The sequence below is a fragment of the Chenopodium album genome, chromosome 27 (assembly GCF_948465745.1).
Source record: "Chenopodium album chromosome 27, dcCheAlbu1.1, whole genome shotgun sequence".
Taxonomy (NCBI): domain Eukaryota; kingdom Viridiplantae; phylum Streptophyta; class Magnoliopsida; order Caryophyllales; family Amaranthaceae; genus Chenopodium; species Chenopodium album.
In genome coordinates, this window is record NC_137860.1 from 29266779 (window position 1) to 29289006 (window position 22228).

At 35.6% G+C, this 22228-nt stretch overlaps 3 protein-coding genes across 3 annotated transcripts; 1 reads left to right on the top strand and 2 right to left on the bottom strand.

Moving 5' to 3' along the window:
- Positions 1-1773: 1773 nt before the first annotated feature.
- On the bottom strand, positions 1774-5589 carry LOC145619178 (glycerol kinase-like). The gene is made up of 4 exons (XM_081673809.1): positions 5359-5589; positions 4982-5203; positions 2470-3436; positions 1774-2272 (listed from the first exon to the last, which is right to left on the bottom strand). The coding sequence occupies exons 1-4, from the start codon at positions 5493-5495 to the stop codon at positions 2027-2029; spliced, it is 1572 nt and encodes a 523-aa protein (XP_081529935.1). The 5' UTR covers positions 5496-5589; the 3' UTR covers positions 1774-2026.
- A 7144-nt stretch (positions 5590-12733) lies between these two features.
- LOC145618919 (pyrophosphate-energized vacuolar membrane proton pump 1) lies at positions 12734-19052 on the top strand. The gene is made up of 8 exons (XM_081673534.1): positions 12734-13065; positions 14729-15303; positions 15378-15757; positions 16551-16637; positions 16729-17059; positions 17406-17816; positions 18248-18307; positions 18410-19052. Exons 1-8 carry the CDS (start codon positions 12828-12830, stop codon positions 18617-18619), a joined length of 2292 nt encoding a protein of 763 aa, XP_081529660.1. The 5' UTR covers positions 12734-12827; the 3' UTR covers positions 18620-19052.
- A 1920-nt stretch (positions 19053-20972) lies between these two features.
- LOC145619971 (uncharacterized) lies at positions 20973-22228 on the bottom strand. The gene is made up of 2 exons (XM_081674640.1): positions 21639-22228; positions 20973-21513 (listed from the first exon to the last, which is right to left on the bottom strand). Exons 1-2 carry the CDS (start codon positions 22226-22228, stop codon positions 20973-20975), a joined length of 1131 nt encoding a protein of 376 aa, XP_081530766.1.

The following is a 22228-nucleotide window of genomic DNA, read 5'->3' on the forward strand; positions in this document are numbered from 1 at the left end:
ATATTTTATTAAAACCATGTGTTATTTTACAGACACCATATGTTATTTTGATAAATATAATTATGTTACTAATTGTGTTATTTATATTGTTATATCGTGTTACTTTGTATATAACCTTATATTATTCTTTCATATTTTTATGTTATTCTGTACATTTAGTTTTATTCTGCTGCTTTTGTTTGATTGTCTTCTTCGCACTTATCTCCTTCTTCAATCTGCCATCATTAATGGCATTCTAATATGCTTTTTGAGTTCCTCTCTCCTTTTTTCCCCTTTCCCCATCGTTATTGACTGATTAATTAGGGTATTATAATCCCTAATTTTAATCAGATTTTCTCTCTCTTGTTCTCATTTAGGGATATCTTTTTTTTAAAAAAAATAATTGTGTTGTTTTAATCCCGGAGTACCATGAGCATGGTACTCCGGGAGTACAATAGAAATTGCGGTAAACTGGACCATGAAAAAAACCACCAAATCCCGACAAACCACCAAATCCATAAGAATGGTGAACCACCAAACCCGATGAACCACCAATCCCGACACCACTGATGACCCACCAAAGCCACTAACAATCAGAGTTGAAGAAAATCCCCCAAACTAGTGATTTGATCATTATGAGAGATGAGAGATGCATGAAGAAGATGAAATGAAAGATGGAGGAGGAGAGAGAAAGATTATGGGTTTGATTTTTGGGTCTGATTTCATGGTCTGATTTCGTTGATAAGTAATCTAGATTAGGATTATAATGGGTTGTAATTATGTGTAGCATTATGTGTTAACAATTTTTTAGTAAGGGTATATTGGTAATTTTGACAGCAAAAAGTTTCCAAATAAGGAAAAATATGAGTTTGTTGCAAGAAATGTGAACCACCCCAAAATGGCAAATGTTGCAAGAAATAAGAAACGGAGGAAGTATGTTAGGGCACAACGTAGAAAAGTGAAAAAAAAATAGGGTTACTGTGTAGAAAAACCCAATAATTTTTCATTATGCTAAGCACAAACTCATGTGTCTGATAAAAGTTATCCCACTATTAATAAGATCATCATCCATCTCAATGCCTTTAACTAACTAAATGCAAAATCAAGGTAGACCTCTTGTGGAGCTTTAGCATGTATGTCATTTGTTATTAAGATCCTAGAAACTATAGCAATACTCTACATCAACCCTCAACTATAGATACATCTCCGTAAACAGTTAATTTCCTTCAATTTATTACTGCGCAAAACTACAGCAATCCTCTTCATCAACCCTCAACTATGATAAAAATAAAAAACTTCAGTTTGTAATATGTATCCCCTGTATATTTTTCCATCAGACCAATGTAACGTCTAAAAATCTGAAATGATCCTCATTTAGGGTCATCAGCAGTCAGAGTGGCATACATATTTTGCACAACACATCCCAAATCATCCTCAAAATAGCCTATATCATTATTCCACAATACTTCACTGCAAAGACCATCTTAACCACAATTCCATTGTAATATGTATCTTAAGCAGCATTTCATAGTAGTATAACTACGCAAACCTCATAAAATTCAGGGGTTAAAATTTTTCGATGCCCAGTATGCAGATATGCTCTAATGATTTCACAGTAATGTCTGGTAATTAAGTTATGAAAGCATTGGAGCTCCCAGCACTAAACCAAGACTGAGCCTTGGTTGGCCATTGCTGTGAAGTGATAACGAATATAAGATTTAAAAAAAACTAGTCATGCGCAGTTGACATCTATACAATTTAGAACGAGATCCTTATATCAAGAATAGTCTGGAGTATAAATTACGAATACTAACATCCAGATTGCATTCTGTAAATGTGAGAAGAATGTTACCAACTATACAGATCAATTTTAGTTTGGTTGAAGAATCATGTATGGAATAACTATGAAGTAATTTCTACAATTAATTGAATTTAGTTTTTTATAAAACATTTGAAACTAACTAATGCATATATTATTGAAGAATGTAAAGCTTTATAACCACTGGATGATCTGAAAGTGAAGGACATAGGAAGGACAAACCGCAGATCACAGAGAAAGATCGGCCAGATCAAAAGTCCTTTCCACAGCTTTGCACCAGGAATCCACCTTCTTTTTCCTCAATCCCTCCTCCAATGTTGGACGGAAGATGCGTGCTGTCTTAGCTTTGTCTTCAGTCGAAAATATTTGATCTTGTTTCCAAACACCAACAGCTAATCCTGCTGCATATGCTGCTCCAAGGGCTGTTGTCTCAATATTTTCTGGTCGTAGCACTGGGCTACCAAGTAGATCAGCCTAGCATAAACAGCGTATTTAGTGAAAGAAACAAGACTATTCTTGGTTTATAGCAGTATAAAAATACAAAATTACTTAACTTTCACGGCTTTGCCATTGTAAATTATAAGTTACTCTTAAAGAAGCAATGTAGATAGGGGTAGAAAATATTGTACTAAGGAGTGAAGAATTCTAAATTATAAGCAGTAGAAAAGAACCTGAAGTTGCATCAAAAGGTTGTTCACAGTAGCACCCCCATCCACTCTTAGCAAAAATTCACCCTTCTCATTCTTGACCTCGCCTTTTTCCCCTGCATCTTTATGCATGGAATCCAAAACATCCTTGACCTGAAAACACATACTCTCAAGCACGGCCCGGCAAATGTGTGACTTATTAGTAAATCTTGTCATTCCAACACATACACCACGTGCATCATCACGCCACCATGGAGCAAACAGTCCATTAAATGCTGGGACAAAATATACACCACCTGTTGAATCAACTTTGGAGGCCAACTCTTCAATCTCACTTGAATTTTTTATTATACCAAGACCATCTCTAAGCCACTGAACAGCAGCTCCTGCAATAGCAATAGAGCCTTCTAAAGCATAGTTTGTTGGTGCTGAAGGCCCAAGTTTGAAAGCCATTGTGGTTAATAGACCATGCTCTGAATGAACAATCTCTGCACCAGTGTTGAGAAGTATGAAAGCACCAGTTCCATAAGTGCTTTTTGCCTCCCCTCTTCCACAAGCCTGCCCTAGCATTGCAGCATGCTGGTCACCCAAACATCCTGCAATAGGGACACCTGGGATAGGCCAGCCAGTCTCAATCTTTCCAATTATCTCAGAATTACTAACGATTTTTGGCAAAATTTCAAGGGGAATTTCAAGGGCCTTCAATGTCTCCTCATCCCAGTTTAGAGTCTTCAGATTCATGAGCATAGTTCGTGATGCATTTGATACATCAGTCACATGCACTCCATTCTTCACCCCTCCAGTTAAATTCCAAATCAACCAAGAGTCCACTGTTCCAAAAAGAGCATCACCGCTTTTCACAGCATCTCTAACAGCTTCCACATTCTCTAGCAACCATAATAGCTTTGTAGCACTGAAATAAGTACTAATAGGCAAACCGCATGATGATTCAAAATGGTTGCGTCCACCTGGCAAATTCTGCTCCAGTTTCCTACATTACAGTACACCCAGTTTGTCAGAAAAGCACTAACTAGAAACGGAAAAGAAAAAAGTTTAAACAGTGACAAACAATCTAAATTGCAGTCATTAAAATAAGCATTATTCAATCCAACAGATGGCAAATAGAATCATATATACCGTAAAAAAGTATAATTATTGACTAAATTCCTCCAGAAATTGCTCAAGCAAACAAAGATCAATACACATTGATCAAGTTCACAAGCTAAGAAATGATTCATCCTTGTTTGGATATTAAGATGTAAGACTCCATGGCCTTGATTCTGGAATTTGGAGGAGAGAAATTAAAAGAATAAAAACCTCAAACATCTGCAATCAACAAACCCCAAACAGGACACCCAGCACTAGCAGCATTACATAATCCAACCCCACCCCAATCTATTTTCTCCCGCCCTTCCTCTCCTTGTTCCTCCTTTACATCCATCACTTGTGTGCAAATAAAAGAACAAACATTGCTAACTAGTGTCTCATGGAAAGGGTACAAAAGGATAACATTGAAAAAATCAATTTACAAGGAAAGGATGAAAAAGATAAATTAGCAAATCATATCCAAGCTTTTCTCTTGGAACCTATACTTGGACAAAATTTCTATAGCACAATCTTACAATCCCTCCTTCCTATACACATACTTGTGTACATACTCCCTTCACCACCCTACCTCCTTACCCCAGATAAAAAGCTTAGAAATAGTCCTGAAGAGAGCACAGGCAATTAGATATAAAGTGACTAAGATAAAGTCAATTTAATACAGACCCTTAATTAACAGAACACATACTTTCTTTCTCCTTTGTGTTCTAGCGGTAAGCCCAAGACCCAACATCACCAAATGCCGCCCAGATTGTGTAACAAATCCAAATTTTTAGCTTCCAGTCTTCCACTTAACAGAAGTATTCCCATAATCCTTCATGTACTTGCCATAATGCCCATAATCACTTAATCACCTTCTTAATGTGCAGGTTTTCAAATTACCTTGATGACCTTGAAACTTAAGAGTAATTCTAATTAATACTTCGTATGAATGATATCTATCTCCAAATCTCTTTAAAGAAAGCAGCCTAAACAACGACACTAAATTCATCAAAGAGTTTTCTTTCTATCGAGATTTCAATAAGCCTTTAATCAATCATCTTTACTTTTTGCAAAAACATTTATAAGTAAGTTCAAATATCCCAATTCCACCGACAACTCCCCAATTCCATCTCCATTTACAAATTCTTGACTTCCAATCATGGTAGACAGCCATATTCACCATATATTCATCTTTAAAATGATATGAAATACATACATTTAAGTAAGATAAACATAACAATTGCAAAGAAGCAGAACTGAATAATAACAACAAGAGTGATGCAATCAAAACAATGACAAGATAATCACAACAATTACATCATAAATCACACAAGAACCAACAAAATAAGCAAAATTTCATACACCATTGCCAACCATTAATAACCCAAAAAAAATAAAAACTTTAAAATAAATTCTTTAAATTGAAAAAAGAAAGAGTTTTTATAAGAACCTGCAAATAGAACTAGTACGAACATCCATCCAAACAATGGCATTATAAAGAGGAAGCCCGGTTGATTTGCTCCAAACAACTGTTGTCTCCCTCTGATTGGTGATCCCAATAGCTTTCAACCCACTATCAACATTATGTCCTTCAGCAGTTGCCTTATCCAACGCTTTCGCAATACAAATCCTCACGCTTTCCAATATCTCCATTGGATCATGTTCCACCCACCTATTTTTTCAAATACCCAGAAACAAAAACACAATCGGCACAAAAAAACCAGAAAATCCCATCAATTATATTTACAAAAAACACGAAAATTCTCAGACGCATTTTCACAAACATTTGATATGCAATTATAAAAAAAATAAATGAAGAAATTATACCCTGCAACTGGGTAAAATTGGGTGAATTCAATCTGATGAGATCCAATTGCTGTTGCAGATCCATCATAGATGATGAATCGAGTGCTTGTTGTTCCTTGATCAATTGATCCGATGAATACTTCCGATGATTTTGACATTGTTTGATTTTCTCTCTCCTCCCCTGTTTCGATTGATTCTACGAGAAGAAGATGAAGATGAAGATGAATTGAAAAGAGAGGGAGCGTTGAACCGTTGTGAATAAATGACGAGAATTGAGTGTGAAATTTGAAGAGGGAATATGATTTGATTTATTAATTGTTTTTATTTTATTGGGGGAGTTGGGAAAAGGTTGACTAATTTTATCCAATGATAATGGTGGATGCAATAGTCTAGTCAATGCTGACGTTAATGGATAGATGATTAGATGGATATAGATTGGTAGTGGTGGGCATGGGCCGTGCCGGGCCTACCGTGGGCCGTGCCTAGGCGGGCCATGAACAGTGTCGTGCCGGGCCGTGCCGGCCCACGGTGGAGGCGGGCCGTGCCGTGCCGTGCCGGCCTTCAAGCTTCCCCTGTCCACGGCACGGCACGGCCCACCGTGCCGGTCGTGCCGTGCCGGGCCGCCCGTCGTGCCGGCCACCGTGCCGGCCCACGGCTTACCCTTTTTTCTTTTTCTTTTTTTAAAAAAACAATTAAAAAAACTTTAAAAAAACTTGAATTTTTTTTATGAAAGAAAAAATTGAATTGAATAATTATACAATTTAATATTTGAATTTAATAATTATTAAATTTTTTATGGAGTTAAGTTATATTAAATATTGTTTAAATTATATTAATATTTATTGTTCATTCATAATTTACTATATATCATATTATTCATATAACTATATAAGTATTAGACAAAAATTAAATAACAATATAACATATTCCATAAAATTAAAAGTTGAAAAAATTCATTCATAAAAATTTATTAAGTAAAAGATAATATGAAGTACAAGTGCTGCGGGCCGTGCCTCGGGCCGTGCCGGCGGGCCATTTCACGGGCTCGTGCCGGGCCGTGCCATTTTTTGTTTTTTTTTAACGCAGCCCGCACGAGGCACGAGGGGCGTGCCGTCGTGCTGGGCCGGGCCACTCAGCGGGCCGTGCCGGGCCATCCTCGGGCCGTGCCCGGGCCGCCCGCGTGCTGACCCGGCCCATGCCCAGCTCTATAGATTGGATATTTATCGATGAGATAATTTTCGGAATTAAAATATGTTTTCCCATTCATTTTAGTTGCAATACTTTACAATTTTTGGAATAAAAATATGTTTTCCAATTCTTTTTAGTTGCAATACTTTTCTAAAATCACTAGTTGCATTATTGGAAAAGTTTTGTATACACCCGATTTTCAATAATTTACTGAACAACGGGTTCACTTTTGTCAAATTTAGTGTCACTTTTGTCAAATTTAGCGTCACTTTTGTCAAATTTATCAATTAAGCATAAATAACTCTTATATATATTGGAACAACTTTTGTGCATTTTTGTGTAACTTCTGCGCATTTTATTGTCACTTTATAACGGATGGTCAGTAAATTACTGAACATCCGTTTTATTTAAAAATTTGTCTATTTTTCTTTTATTTCTCAATGACATATTCTGAAATGGGTTCATTTTTCTTATTCTCTCTACGGTGACTACTCTGTAAGAATTCTTATTAATTTTATATTCAATTAATCTTATATAATACTCATACGGTGTATTTTAATGTCTATAACGCTCTTCTCTCTATTCCCCTCTCTCCTCTCTCTTGTGGGTTTTAGTTCTTTTGGCCATTTAGGTCGAAAATAGTCTAATTCATTCGAAAATTAGACTATTTTAGACTCTTTTTCTTTGATTTAAATCACTTTTTTTTTTTTTTTTGGTTTGCTTTGTTTTGTTTTCTGAGTTTGTGAAAGTATGTCCCAACTTTTTTGAGTTTTTCCCATTTTTTGGGAATTTGATTCTCATTTATCGATACGAATTGTGTCTTTAGGGTTCTATTGATAATTGAGAAGGTAATTTGAATTCATATGAGTTTAGGATTTGTCATCAACTCAAATAGTTATGATTTTAATTATAAATTAAAAGTTATGTTATTTCCTTTAAATTTGTGATTTACAAATTAAATCTTTGTTATTATGAATGTATGTAGATGTCGTATGGTTTTTAATAATAATAATTTTCTTCCCTAAATACTGATAGTATGTGCTATAGTGAAATTGAAGATTTATATAACTTCTGTTGATTTTTTTACTTTATGAAGTACTTATATTGACTTTTGCACTTTCACGTCATCTTCTTTAAACGTCTCAAAAAATATAACTTTTGTAAGGGTCTGTTCTCATTGACTGAACTAAGCTGAACTGAGTTGAATTGAACTTATTAAAACTGAACAGAACAGAACTGAATTGAATATTTTATAAGAGAAAGGACTGAACTGAACTGAACTGAAAATAATCGTATGAGAACAGGTCCTAAGTTATGTATTGGTAAGCATAATAATGAAACAAGTCAAGAAAAAAAAATGGAGAAAATAATAAAATAAGCAAATAAGAAGATGTAGTATGATCTGATATGATCACTTATGAAACAAGTTAATAAATTGAATAATACAAGTCCACCCTTGAGGGTAGATGAAATTTTTATACATGCCTAATACACGATGAACCCAACTAATTTAAGTTAATTTTTTGTTTTCATTTTATGATCAAATGAACAATTATCGTCCAAATGAGTAAAAAATACATTAATACACCATGCATTCTAGATTTTTTTTTTTTGTTTTTGAAAGGTAAAATACATGGGTTAACACTGGTAGAAAAATAGAGATTGACACCGAGCAATAGCCACCGACTTTCAAAAACCGATGGGGAAAAAAGGGGGAAAGTGGGCGGGATTTTGAGGGAAGGGTATTGCCACCAGTTCAAACCGAACCGGTGGGGGAAAATATTAACCCCACCACTGGTTTTGAACCGGTGGCTTTGTTTTTTTTTTAAAAAAACCGCCCTCCTTTATAAACCCCTAATCCTAACACTATCCTCTCCTCTCTCCTCTCTCCCCTCTCCTGTCTCCTTCTTTCCCCTCTTCTCCTTCTCTTTCTCTCTCCTACGATCTCCTCCTCTCTCCTGCGATCTCACATCTCTCTCGTCTCACCCCTCTCTCTCCTTCTCTCTCATCGCCCTTCTCTTCTTTCCCCTCAAAGGCCACTACCACCACCGCCACTAACTACCGCCGCTACCAAGACCGACATCTACAACATACAACATCCTCCGCTTATTTTCGCACTTTTTTTCTCCTCGTGATGAAACCATAGGTTTTCAGGTCAAATTCGACCATGTAAACTCTAGATTTAGAATTCTAGAGTTTTCATGGTCGAATTTGGCCTTGTAAACCTAATTTCAAGGTTTTAGTGTCGTTGAATGAAATTATTTTTTTTATTATTTTTTTCATTTTTTCTGTTTTTGGGTGGTGAGTAATTGGGTGGTTTTTCGTGACGGGTGGGTTGTTTTTGGTGGGTGAATGGGTGGTTTTTCGCGGGTGGTGGGTGGTTTTAGGTGGTAAAGTCGTGGGGCGTTGGGTAGGGTTTTGGTTTGGTTGTGTGTTCGGTCAGGGTTGGGCGGGTTTAGGTGATGGTTTTACGGTGGGTGGAGGTGAGATAAGGGCTGGTGGCGTGAGGTAAAGGCTGGGGTTGGAGCTGGTGGTGCGGGGTGACGGTTGGTGGGTCGTGGGTTGTGGATTTTATTTTGGATTTTAATCAATTTTTCTGGGTTTAGTTTTGGATTTTAATCGATTTAATTTTTTTAGGTTTAATTTTGGATTTTAATTGATTTTTCAGGGTTTAATTTTGGGTTTATATAATCGATTTTTCTGGGTTTAATTTCTAGGTACATGCAAGAGTGTTCTGGTTTTTTTTTTTTTTTTTTTCAGCTTATAATGTGTGCTTTATTAATTTTAATTTAGTGTTTTAATTGATGCAGGTATTAGTTTATGACTCCACATAGAAGAATCAAGATGTTGATTTTGGAATATTGATTTAGATGTTGTAATTTTTTTTTTAGATTTTGATGCTGTAATTTTTATTTTATTTATTTTATTTTTATTTTTATGTTTTAATTTTTGTTCTTTTTCATTTTTTTTTTGGCATTGTACAATAACAATTTAATGATAATTGTATTTCGGTTGATTATGATGTTGCGTTTCTTACATTTAATTGTTTAATTATTTTTTTGAGGAAAAACGAGCACTCATATATTAATAGCAATCAATATCCACCAAAGTCTGATTATATTTCAAGTGAACAAAAAAAAATTACATGGGTATTGCCACTGGTTAACCGGTGGCATTTATATTTAATACCCAAAAAAAAAAGCGGGAAGGTTTGTTAACCGGTGGCAAAAATATATTGCCACCAACCGGTGGTTTTTCAAGGGAGTATGGCTTTTCAAGGGAGTTGTGTCACCGCCCAAATGCCCAACGGTTCAAATCCGATGGCGGGGGGGTTCCGTGAGAAATTGCAATTTTCTACTAGTGTAATAATCTCTCTACCACAGGAAAGAATCATTAAATCTTAAAGTCAACTTATCATAGGATCGAACTAGTAGATTAGGATAATAAAAAGTACAACAAAAAAGAAAAAGTAAATACAAATTAAAGCTTCTCAAGAAAGCTATACAAAAAGTTGTCGTAGGAAGCTAAACTAAATTAAAATAATTATTGTAAGACACTATGTCCCAAGGAGATTTGCCGACAATCAAATGGAGGTCGAGCCGCAAAGTCGGCGGTGACGGTGGAGGCGGTAGTGGTGACGGTGAAGGCGGTGGTGAAAGCGGTAGAGTCGGTGGAACTATGACCTTTTGAATTCCACCAACTTGAACCCTAGATTTCCAACCAACCACAAATTGAAGTGGGTTGAAGCATGAAAACGAAATCAAAGGAAAAACCCATAATATCAAAAGTCAAAGCCGACATGCATGATATAAAAAACAAAATCTAAAAAATCTTGTTAATTTTCCAACACTTCGATAATCATCCCTTAAACTAAAGAGAGAATAAGATGAAAGGGGCTAGATGCTTCGGAGGAGGAGCTGACATCAGCAGAGGCTGCGTGGCGGCGACAGTGGTGGAAGCGACGGCAAAAGACGAGGAATACATGCTTTAAATCAAGAAAGAGAAACCAAGAAGAGAGATCATAGGAGAAGAGGAAAAACACAAGACGGACGGAGATCAAAGGAGAGGATAATCTAAAAGAGAAAACTCAAAAAAAAAAAAAAAAAAAAAAAAAAGACAAAGAAGAAAAGCAAAAGAGGTCGTTTTTAGAGATGTAATTATATCAGTCTCACCACGCATCCCAGATGTATACAACAATAGGGAGTGTAATGGCTCAGGGGAATTTATGTGTTAGTCAAGGAGTGTGGTATGGAGTAATTGTTTATCTTATAAAAGATACATATATAGGGAAAAAAATAATAAAATTTCCATATATCTTATCCTATAAATTACTTTGGCCATTTTTGCTTTAAAAGACAAAAGGGCCAATAATTATGTATGTTGTTTGGTAACTTCTTCACTTATGGACTCATGGGCTTTGGCCCAACAAAATACTAAAGTCTTAGTTTGGGATTAAAAAGAGGGTTGGGGGTGTTTGTGAAAGGGAATATAAGGGAAACAAATTCCCATGTCAAAAAAAAAAAAAAAAAAAATCACTTGTTCAGATAAGAGTTTTGAAGGGTAAATGGAGCTCCAATTCACAAATCTATATCTTTTAATTTCATTCTTCTTTTCTATTCTATCATGCTATTTTTTTTTTGAGGGGAATTCTATCATGCTATTTAAGTAAAGTGTAAGTTTTATTTTACAAACAAAATAAATACTATATACTAAAGTTTTATTCTAGAATTACATGTGTCACGTTTACATTAAAAAAATTTCCTCCAAAAACTTTTAATTCTTTTTTTAATTATTTTCCTTAGAAATAAAAAGATAATTGCTGAAAAAATAAAATAAACAATCTTTTTCAAAAAAAAGAATAAAAAAATATATAGCCTAAATAATAGAACAATAACAACAAATTAAAATAAATGAAATATTTAAAATATACACAATCTATAAACAAATACAAACTTATAATAATATATAAATGTAATTTTTTTTCCTGTGAATATCCGAGCGTTGTTCGGACAAAGAACTAGTATGAAGAAAAAAACAAAGAGTAAGGTTCATCTAAGGAGACTTATTGGACTTTAAACTAAATATCTCATACATTTGAGAAAAGACCCTAAACATTGGTTACCAGGGAAATAAAAATACGCTCCATATATAAAATTTTGGTTTTGGGTAAGCATTTTCGGCCCACACCTTGACTCTACATGATCCAATGGGCTATTTTTGGCATTGGCATAGACTGGTCCAATTTTTATCACCTCTACTATACATGACTTGTACTCCCTCTGTCCGTATTTTTTTTGCTCCCTTTGACTGTGCACGGTCTCCAAGGCGCGTCTTAAAACGTCTATATCTTTATTTCCATACACGTAAAAATTATAAACACATGATATTAATAATATTAATGATGAAGATGAATCTAACAAGACTACTCATGACTATATTATGTTTAATAGATTAACAATAATTTATGGTTAAAGTTTGACTCTAAAATTGACAATGGGACATAAATAAAGGGAAAGAGTGAGTTGTAATTCTTATCGAATCATTTTGAACGGAAAAACAATGTACATAGTATTGAGTGAATTCCTAGTAAGATGGACCTAAAGTAATACTGTACTCGTACTTTGTAATTAGAGGTGTCAATTCGGATGACCAGATCAAGTTTGATGAGGTCGAGTCGAGTCAATTTTTAAAATTGAAATATTCTAAATTATTGTGTCCATACGAGTCCAAATCTAAATCGAATATTTTCATATCTATCGAATTGAATCGAATCGGGTTGGGTGTGATTTTGACACCTCGCAATAGATAAGGACTTAATTTAGATAAGAACTTCGTAAAAATAACCCTCCAAATATTATTTCCATATTCCAACGTAATTAATGCTGATCTCACCAACTCACCCTTTATTAATATTTTTTTAAATTGTTTTTTATCAACCTCACAAAACATAAAATATTATCTTAATTCATAAAAAAGCGCATATTATGCTAAACTGCTAGTATATCCCTTTCTTCCATACTCCCTCGATTACGACATCTCATCTCCACAACCCAATCTCAATCATCCACCGTCAAATCCAACGGTCCAGATTTACAATCCCACAATAACTCCCCTACACCTCAATACACCCAATCATACCCTTCTAATTCCTAACACACTATAAAAACCCACTTCACTCGCTCTCCCTCCTCCACCTCGTGTTGTTTAGCCCCCGTAGTTGTCGTACAACCTGTTATTGTTCATTGCCGGAAAATCGGCGATTTCTAGGGTTCCGGCGAGAAATTAGGGTTCCGTTGAGAGAAATGATTCCAGATCTCGTTACTCAGATCGTGATTCCGACGTGCGCCGTCGTCGGAATCGTGTTTTCTCTTGTACAATGGTTTATTGTTTCTAAAGTTAAGGTCTCGTTGGACCGAAATGTTAACAATGGCGGAGGTTCTAAGAATGGATTCCATGATCCCTTGATTGAGGAAGAAGAAGGTTGTAATGACCCGAATGTCGTCGCTAAATGTGCCGAAATTCAAAACGCCATTTCTGAAGGTATAAAATTCTCTGTTTTATTTAATGTTTTGATTAATTCTTCTCAGATCTAATGTAGTAAGGTTTGTTCGATCGTTGTTGTTCCATTAATGCAAAATCACGGGTCGATTAATGTTGTTGTTTATGTTGTCGGAAATATTTAATGCTTATACGTAGCCTTATCCGCTTTAGAATTACATTGATCAAAAGTGGAAATCTGGAAATGATTTGGATTATGGAATGCATAGATCTACTTTCTATTTCATCATAGTTTATATTCTAATTTTGCTCATCAATTAAATTTGGTCAGATTTTGCCTTTTTTTATTATATTTTATTTCTGAGTTATATTTGCCGCTCATTTTATTTGGTTGTATATAATGAGTATTGTCACTTTCCAAAAAAGTGGATTCGGTTGCTATTTTCTATGTTGCCGTAACAAGTTAGTTTAGTTTTTGTTCTGTCTCTAATGTTCACGTGTTGCACGTGGTACGATGATTCAAATTGTGACTGTTGATAAAACATATAGCAAGTTGTGTGATCCATATAATAGAAGTTTTAAAGAACATAATTATAAAAATTAAAATAAAAAGAAATGATTTTTTTATTAATAGTCTAGAAATTGTCAAGGTTGCAATGCTAAATTGCTAATCCGAGATACTAATGATAAATGAAGGCCTTTTAATTGAGAGTAATTTTTTCATGTTTGTTATGAGCATGAAACACCTTTGGCCCCTCTTTCTTGAATTGTTGTTTGGCATTCAGCTAAATTTCCAAGCTTTTTGTGAATTAATGACTGAGATTTTAAAGTGTAAAATTTGTCATTGTACAATCCAAGTAAACATTGTACAGCTCTATTTGATCTTCAAAAGTAGCAGTATTAAAATAAGTTTCTGCCAAGAAAAGTTAAGTTCATCAAAGACGAGTTGTGTAAAAAAGTTCGTGTTATTCAAAATCCAGTAATAAATAAGTAAAATCCAGTAAAGAAGTTTAACTTTATATAACATTAATAAAAAATGTTAATTTCATCAAAACAAGTAAGATCAACAATTATAGGCTAAATTCTTCCAAAACAAGTTACGTTTAGCTAAGAATTGTCAAGGAGAACATAGCCTTTGTACATTTTGTTTAGATTAAAGGAAATAAATTATGTTTGATACTTTGATGGTCATTTAATAATAATTTCCTTGCATTCAATTCAATGGATCACTATATAGTTATGATCACAATGCTGAATTGCTAATTAGAAGAATAGAATATGCTGAAATTGACAGACCTAATGCATGATTGCATCTTGATGTGAATACACCAGAATTTGTAGATTGGAAAATTAGAGTTTGAGGATCATTTGCAATTGGAATGCCCTAATTCCTCTGTTACCTCGACAAAGTACTTTTGATGTTCTGAGTTCTGTGGTGCTGTTGTTTCTGGTTAATGAAGAATGTTAAGGAAGAAAAAGAAAGTAAACCATTATCTGCTTGTCTGGTCCCCTAGATGTTTTCCCTTGATCTGTATATGAATATTTTGGTTGAACATCCTATTTTTCCATCAGCCATATATTATAAGTCGTTTGTACATCCATAGTCTGTCTTAACATTATTACTTTATTATATTTATTTTTGTTTATAATCATATATTCCTTCAGCGTTTTACTGTCTTGTGTATATTAATGGTTTTGTTATCAGGTGCAACTTCTTTTTTATACACGGAATACCAGTATGTTGGGGTATTCATGGTTGCATTTGCTGCCCTCATTTTTCTCTTTTTGGGATCAGTGGAAGGCTTTAGTACTGAAAGCCAAGCATGCACTTACAACCCTTTCAAGAAGTGCAAGCCTGCATTGGCTACAGCTATATTCAGCACCGTGGCGTTCTTGCTTGGTGCTGTCACTTCTGTTGTCTCTGGTTTTCTAGGAATGAAGATTGCTACCTATGCAAATGCTAGGACAACCTTGGAAGCTAGGAAGGGGGTTGGGAAGGCATTCATTGTTGCATTCAGATCTGGTGCTGTTATGGGTTTCCTCCTTGCAGCAAATGGCCTATTGGTCCTGTACATTACCATTAATTTATTCAAGCTGTACTACGGTGATGATTGGGAAGGCCTGTTTGAGGCTATCACTGGCTATGGTCTTGGAGGCTCTTCAATGGCCCTTTTTGGTAGAGTTGGGGGAGGTATATATACTAAGGCTGCTGATGTAGGTGCTGATCTGGTAGGAAAGGTTGAAAGGAACATCCCAGAAGATGATCCAAGAAACCCAGCTGTAAGTATCCTCACTTTTCAAGAAGTAGGCTTCTAATTTGGCTTAGTTCTTATAATTACCTCCTGCTGTTTCAGGTGATCGCCGACAATGTTGGTGACAATGTTGGTGATATAGCTGGGATGGGTTCTGATCTCTTTGGTTCATATGCTGAATCATCCTGTGCTGCCCTTGTTGTTGCCTCTATATCCTCCTTTGGCATCAACCATGAGTTTACTGCCATGTGCTATCCTCTACTTGTTAGTTCCATGGGGATCATTGTTTGTTTGATCACAACTCTCTTTGCTACTGATTTCTTTGAAATTAAAGCTGTCAAAGAAATTGAGCCAGCACTGAAGCATCAGCTAATTATTTCAACTATTCTTATGACTGTGGGTGTTGCAATTGTCACTTGGGTTGCTGTCCCATCCTCTTTCACCATTTTCAACTTTGGCACTCAAAAGGTCGTTCACAATTGGTAAGATTGACCATGCTTTCTACAATTTCATAGAATTTATTATGTTTGGACATAGGTTTTGGTTGAACATATAGGAGTCAGAGTGTCAGACACCTGTACTGTAAATGCATTCTTAGGTATCACATGATGTCAAAAAGGCTATATTTTAATTTGGCAGAGTTTGATGCCCTTGCAAGTTTAGTCTCAATTACATGGTGTTTTTGTAATGCAATTAATAGAGTTAGCATTGGAACTTTGGAAGCCCCTATTTGGCCAGGTTTTAGATGTTGGATACTAGTTTTAGTACAATGTTTGTGCTAATCAGCCTAAGTTCACGTATATTTTAGACTGAGGAATTATGCACAACTATCTATCTGTTGGTTGCTTGGTTTTAAGAATATAATGGCTATTGAGGATCCAGTATATGTATAAGGCATTTCTGCCATTGTCAAATTGTCATTGATTTTATTTAGAAAACCAGAGCTGTCTATGTTTCAATGTATGTGAAAATTTATCTCTCTCTCTCTCTCTCTCTCTATTTATTTTTTATTTTTTATTTTTATTATAAATTCAAATCTTTTTGGTCAAGGATTGTTGGTCTGAGTACTTCTTTCACTATCTTATACAAGTATTTCCTTTAGCTTTTTTGCAGATATATTAGCAATGTTAAGAATAGACATTGATGTTATGTTCTAATTTAGTTTGTTGACTTTTGTGAGAAATTCTAATCTCTTTCACTTCAATAATCTTGGAGAAAATACCCTAGCCGTTGATACTCCAATTTAATAGATTATCTCAATTATTATTTTTGCAGGCAACTATTTCTATGTGTTTGTGTTGGTCTTTGGGCTGGACTCATAATTGGTTTTGTGACAGAGTACTACACCAGTAATGCATACAGGTAAGCCATTATTCCAGAGACTTGGATATGAATGTATGTTTTGTATCTATGTGTGAAATGTTAGTGACTAAATTACCGACTTCTCTGGCAGTCCTGTGCAAGATGTTGCTGATTCCTGCCGAACAGGAGCTGCCACAAATGTTATTTTTGGTTTGGCCTTGGGTTACAAATCTGTCATCATCCCCATCTTTGCTATAGCTCTCAGCATCTTTGTCAGTTTCAGCTTTGCTGCCATGTATGGTATTGCTGTTGCTGCCCTTGGAATGCTGAGCACCATTGCCACTGGTCTTGCAATTGATGCTTATGGTCCAATCAGTGACAATGCTGGAGGTATTGCTGAGATGGCGGGAATGAGCTCTCAGATTCGTGACAGGACCGATGCCCTTGATGCAGCCGGGAATACGACTGCTGCCATTGGGAAGGTATCTTCTGCTTCCTTTGACATGCATTGGCCACATCCTTCATAATAAACTGTATATTGAATTTTGATTAGTTATATTAGCTATGCCTCATTGTTCTTGCCAACTGTTGGTTTAGAATGACTATGAATCTCTTTTGGTGACATAGGATTCATTTTATCATTTATTTACACCTTGTTCTAAAATCGGTTTCTGTAGCTTACTCTTGCATTTAATAGTTGATTTGTTGGCTCATCTAGATTGTAAATTAGGGCTGTTAGATGAAATGGGATTTTCCTTTAAATTGCACAAAGATCATGTAACCACGTAAAGGGGAAGATTCTGATCTTAATAATTTTCCGCTTAACAGGGATTTGCTATTGGATCTGCTGCTCTGGTCTCCTTGGCTCTGTTTGGTGCTTTTGTCAGCCGCGCATCTATTTCAAAAGTTGATGTCTTGACCCCCAAAGTCTTTATTGGCTTGCTTGTTGGTGCCATGCTTCCTTACTGGTTCTCTGCCATGACCATGAAGAGTGTGGGTAGCGCTGCTCTTAAGATGGTGGAGGAGGTCCGCAATCAGTTCAACAATATCCCTGGTCTGATGGAAGGAACTGCGAAGCCTGACTATGCCAATTGTGTTAAGATCTCTACTGATGCATCTATCAAAGAAATGATCCCCCCTGGTGCCTTGGTCATGCTCACTCCACTCATCGTTGGAACCTTCTTTGGTGTTGAGACTCTATCTGGTGTTCTGGCTGGATCCCTTGTTTCTGGAGTCCAGGTAGGTCTTGTTCTTGTTTAACTATTTATTTATTCACCATTATTATTACCTTGATCATTGATGATTTAAATTGATTGTGAGCTTGCTCAATCGTTCGGGATACCTCTATGATCTAAAGTCTAAACTTTATTGTATGTGATCAATACAAAGCTACTTTCTTATTGTGCATGCTTATGAAGAGCTATCATTCCATATTGATATGGATTTGCATGAATCTTATTTAAGAGAACTGATGTTACAGAAATGGAAAGGTATAGACTAAGCCGAAAGCAAAGATAAACTAAGCTGAGAACCAGTCATCCTAGTATGCAGTATATATCGTTTTTGAATAGAATTTTCCAGCTGGGGTACTCTTATATTCTGGCTCCTGCAGTTTTGTGCTTCACATTTTGCTTCTTTGCTTATCATTCTCTTCGGCTGGCTTGTAACAGATAGCAATTTCTGCTTCTAACACTGGTGGTGCATGGGACAACGCCAAGAAGTATATTGAGGTATAATCTCAGAACTGGAGGCATCAAAACATCTCAGACTTAAGTAGTGCAATTTATTTTTCTCTGGCAAATTTTGATTATTTTTCTTCAATATTCTGTTAGGCTGGTTCTTCAGCGCATGCAAAGAGTCTTGGACCAAAGGGCTCTGAGCCACACAAGGCAGCTGTCATTGGTGATACCATTGGCGATCCACTTAAGGACACCTCAGGCCCTTCATTGAACATTTTGATTAAACTAATGGCTGTTGAGTCCCTTGTTTTTGCTCCATTCTTTGCAACTCATGGTGGTCTGCTGTTCAAGATTTTCTCGTAATTTCAAGTTTCTCTTCCTCCTTTGTGGCAAATGCAGACTTCGCTTTCAGCAGATTCCCTTTGTTCTCAATTCTATCAAGGATTCAAGGCCAGTTTTTTTTTTTTCCCTGATTGTTTGGGTTTGTCTGTTAATTTTGGTAGGTAGTGATATGATTGTTGTCATCATTTGTCAATTATCATGATGGTAGGAGTGCTAATGCATTTTGAATCGAGAGGTAAGGAAATATGTGGCAAATTGTTACATTTGTTGTAGGATAGGAAAGGTTGGTCCATCAACCCAATGTTGTCTGAGCATTTTGCACTTTGAGTCTAGAGGTGAAAAAATCGGTGGCAAATCATTATATAAGTTGTAGGAAGGTTGTTATTTTAGGTCTATGAGCACAATGTTGTCAATTTGCCGAGGTCTATCCTATTATAGTATCCATGATTTGATATATGATGTTTCTTCAGCCCTTTTAATGGAATTCATGTAGGCGTACAATCATCTAGACCATCCATCGCACCTTTGGTTATGTCAATGTGCATGTATACTAAATATATCATACATCTAATGTAGTAATCTATTACAATACATCGTATATAAAAAAAGGATAAACCTAAGGAAACCTGTCATTGCTACTCGAATTTCCCATTTTCTAGAAAAGAGAAAAAACGAGTACTGGACATCACGAACAGTTGCTTATTTTGTTTAATCGTTTTCTATATCCTACTTCACTTTCTCATAAATAATTCTCTTTCTCCTTCCCTTCTCTCATTTTATCCGTCTTTCTCCTTTCCTTCTATTGATACAACTTGTGCGTTGCACATTAGCAAAGATCATAACTCATAAGACAAGTTTATAATAAACTTATCATAAAAATATTACGATAGAAGCACACTACATTCCTTATATTTAAGTACAAAATTCTATTCTATCGTTATTTATGTTGTACAAATCCATTTAAACGTCAGCAATCGTGCCTAGCATCTGAAATGCGCATACCATTGTTAAATCTGCTATCCTGAGATCTATGTTTAGCAAAACGATTTGAATTGGAAGCAAAATCCTACGTAGGGTAGGAAGGATCGTAGCAGGATCTTGTAGGATCATACATGATCGTGCAGGATTATGTAGGATTGTACATGATCCAATCCTATTTTCCCACTCGGATCATTGTTGGATCATACAAGATTGGTCAAAATCGTACCTGATCGTAGGAATCCTACTTTTCTCTGAGGCTAAAAAGCTACTTAAAACTATAAATTTTAGCATTTTTATTACTTGAAAGGTACGCTGTATGTATGTAGTTTTGTAGCAAAGGTTTTATTACTTCTTTTATCAATATTGTAGGATCATACAATCTACAATTCGAATATATCAATTTGATCTTACTCCGAATATGATCTGATCTTAACAACCTTGGCACATATACATCATCTTATTCCTCAAGCTATTTGTAACAAAAACCCCATTTTTGTAACTGCGTATAAATCGAAATTGAGCAACAAACAAACGCAATAAAATAATTTTCTTGTAAAATAATACACTTGAGTTTTGTTTGTAAAATAATACATGAATGAAAAAAAAGAAAGACGAGTACTAGGTGAAGTGTAGAAATCGAGCAACAAACAAACGCAATAAAATAATTTTCTTGTAAAATAATACACTTGAGTTTTGTTTGTATAATAATACATGAATGAGAAAAAAGAAAGACGAGATCTAGGTGAAGTGTAGACAGCACGAGAGCTTGTTGAGAAATTGTGAAGAAGCCAATCTTTGCAAACAGATTTGAAATGAGTTAGGCTTTTTACCAGGAGTTTTGGCATAATTTCTTTCATTAAGACGTGATATAGAGAATCTAAGTTACCAGTTCAGTTTCCGACCTCAGTTTCTGAATTGCACACAATCATCCATGGCTTTGGGAATAGGAGTTCGACGGGAATTGAATTATGTTCCAGGAATTTGTCTTAAAAGATGGCGGACTAATTTGTTTCAAAATATATATATAAGATTTTAGTACTGGTATTAAAATTCAAGTTTTGATAAAAGCAAGAAAAAGAACTAGTGATATAGGATTTAAATTATATAAATAAAACTATTTTTTGATGTTAAACAATAAGGATTGTATTCAAATTAGTTAAGGTACTATTACTATAATTACTTTTTAATCCATATAACACGGTAAACAAAGAAGAAAATACTTAAAACAACTTAATAGGTAACACAATACTATTTGGATTACAAACACTGAAAATGGACTAAATTATTAGCCAAAATGGCAAGAGAACTATAACATACATTACAATTACATAACTCATACATTATTTGAGGATTTTATTCTTGATTAAGTCTCCTTTTCCGCACATTCTATAGCCTAATGAGCAGCTCCATTCTGATCAAACACGTTTGTTCCAAAAGGTGAAACGAGACTCTCAACATAATTCATCGCATGTCCTTTAAAATGGTAGAAGAATTGTCCTTCATCCTCTCCTCTCCAAACAACCGTAGCTTCTTCAGCAGTTTCTTCCTGAGTCGGATCATGTAACAGAAGCCCATCCATCTCATAATCAAACGTACTTACCAAACATTTTCCTGACTCGAATAAGTGTAGCAGATCCGACCCATTGGAATAGAAAAAGAACATCTTCACCCAAGATCTCGGGTCATCACGTTGCTTCAACATCCAAAATTCGCAACTCTTAAGCCCAAATCTATCCTTATGATACTCGACACAACACAATGTCAAACACCCGTTCATCTGAAACACTTTAAAAATGTTATAATCTTTACCGCGCAAATCCATTAATTGGACTCTCTTCAATATTCCATTCGCTAAATTCAATCCACCTATATGGTATTCCACAGGATCCTTAACCTCACCGCGGTTTACCTCTTCCGGGTGAAGTAAGGCTAGGCTGCCCAATAGACAGAATCATCGACAAAAGCCGAGTTCCATCCCGGATACATTAAATTGCACGTACCCATAGCTTCCATTACTTCCCATTCTCCGGTCCTTAAGGAATATATATAAACAACATACATGTCATACAAAACGTTGTTACACTTCAACACGCACCCTATCCTATAATCATTAATAGACGAGATAAAACCAAACCCGAGACCCAAAACCATTGTATTCCCTCCTGGATGATAGCCGGGAACAGGACTGCCTGTAGAACGGCATTGGTTCGTAGCAGGGTTCCATATATGAAAACTCAAAATGCGCCTGTCGTACAAGCACACTAGGCCATTAGCAATGTCAACCACACTATTAGTATGTGGACGACTGGTAGTACCCGCGAAAGCGGGATACTTATTTTCCAAACTAACAAATTCGGTTACATTGTAGTCTTTATCAAAGGTTAAACAATGACCATATGAGTTATTTCCATCAAACGTATCAGATAGAATGAGACATTGAGGTTTTGAAAGTGAGAATTTGAGGTGGGTTTTTGCGAATTCACGACTCGAGATCATATTAAGCCAACCATGGGAAACACATTTGAAGCGAAGGAGGGGTTTTACCGGAAGCCTTGATAAAATCTGGTCAGCAATGACTTGATCCGGGAGAATTGTTGGTGTGATAATTTTGGAATCGGATTTTGCTGACGAGTTGTTGTTCATCATCAT

Coding starts and splice junctions, on each gene's coding strand:
- LOC145619178 (XM_081673809.1), bottom strand. CDS start 5,495: ATGTCAAAATCATCGGAAGTATTCATCGGATCAATTGATCAAGGAACA. Junction 3,437..4,981: donor CGTACTAGTTCTATTTGCAG/GTTCTTATAAAA, acceptor ACTGTAATGTAG/GAAACTGGAGCAGAATTTGC. Junction 2,273..2,469: donor ACCTTTTGATGCAACTTCAG/GTTCTTTTCTAC, acceptor TGTTTATGCTAG/GCTGATCTACTTGGTAGCCC.
- LOC145618919 (XM_081673534.1), top strand. CDS start 12,828: ATGATTCCAGATCTCGTTACTCAGATCGTGATTCCGACGTGCGCCGTC. Junction 15,304..15,377: donor ATGATCCAAGAAACCCAGCT/GTAAGTATCCTC, acceptor CTGCTGTTTCAG/GTGATCGCCGACAATGTTGG. Junction 15,758..16,550: donor CAAAAGGTCGTTCACAATTG/GTAAGATTGACC, acceptor TTATTTTTGCAG/GCAACTATTTCTATGTGTTT.
- LOC145619971 (XM_081674640.1), bottom strand. CDS start 22,228: ATGATGATGAACAACAACTCGTCAGCAAAATCCGATTCCAAAATTATC. Junction 21,514..21,638: donor AACAACGTTTTGTATGACAT/GTATGTTGTTTA, acceptor TCTATTGGGCAG/CCTAGCCTTACTTCACCCGG.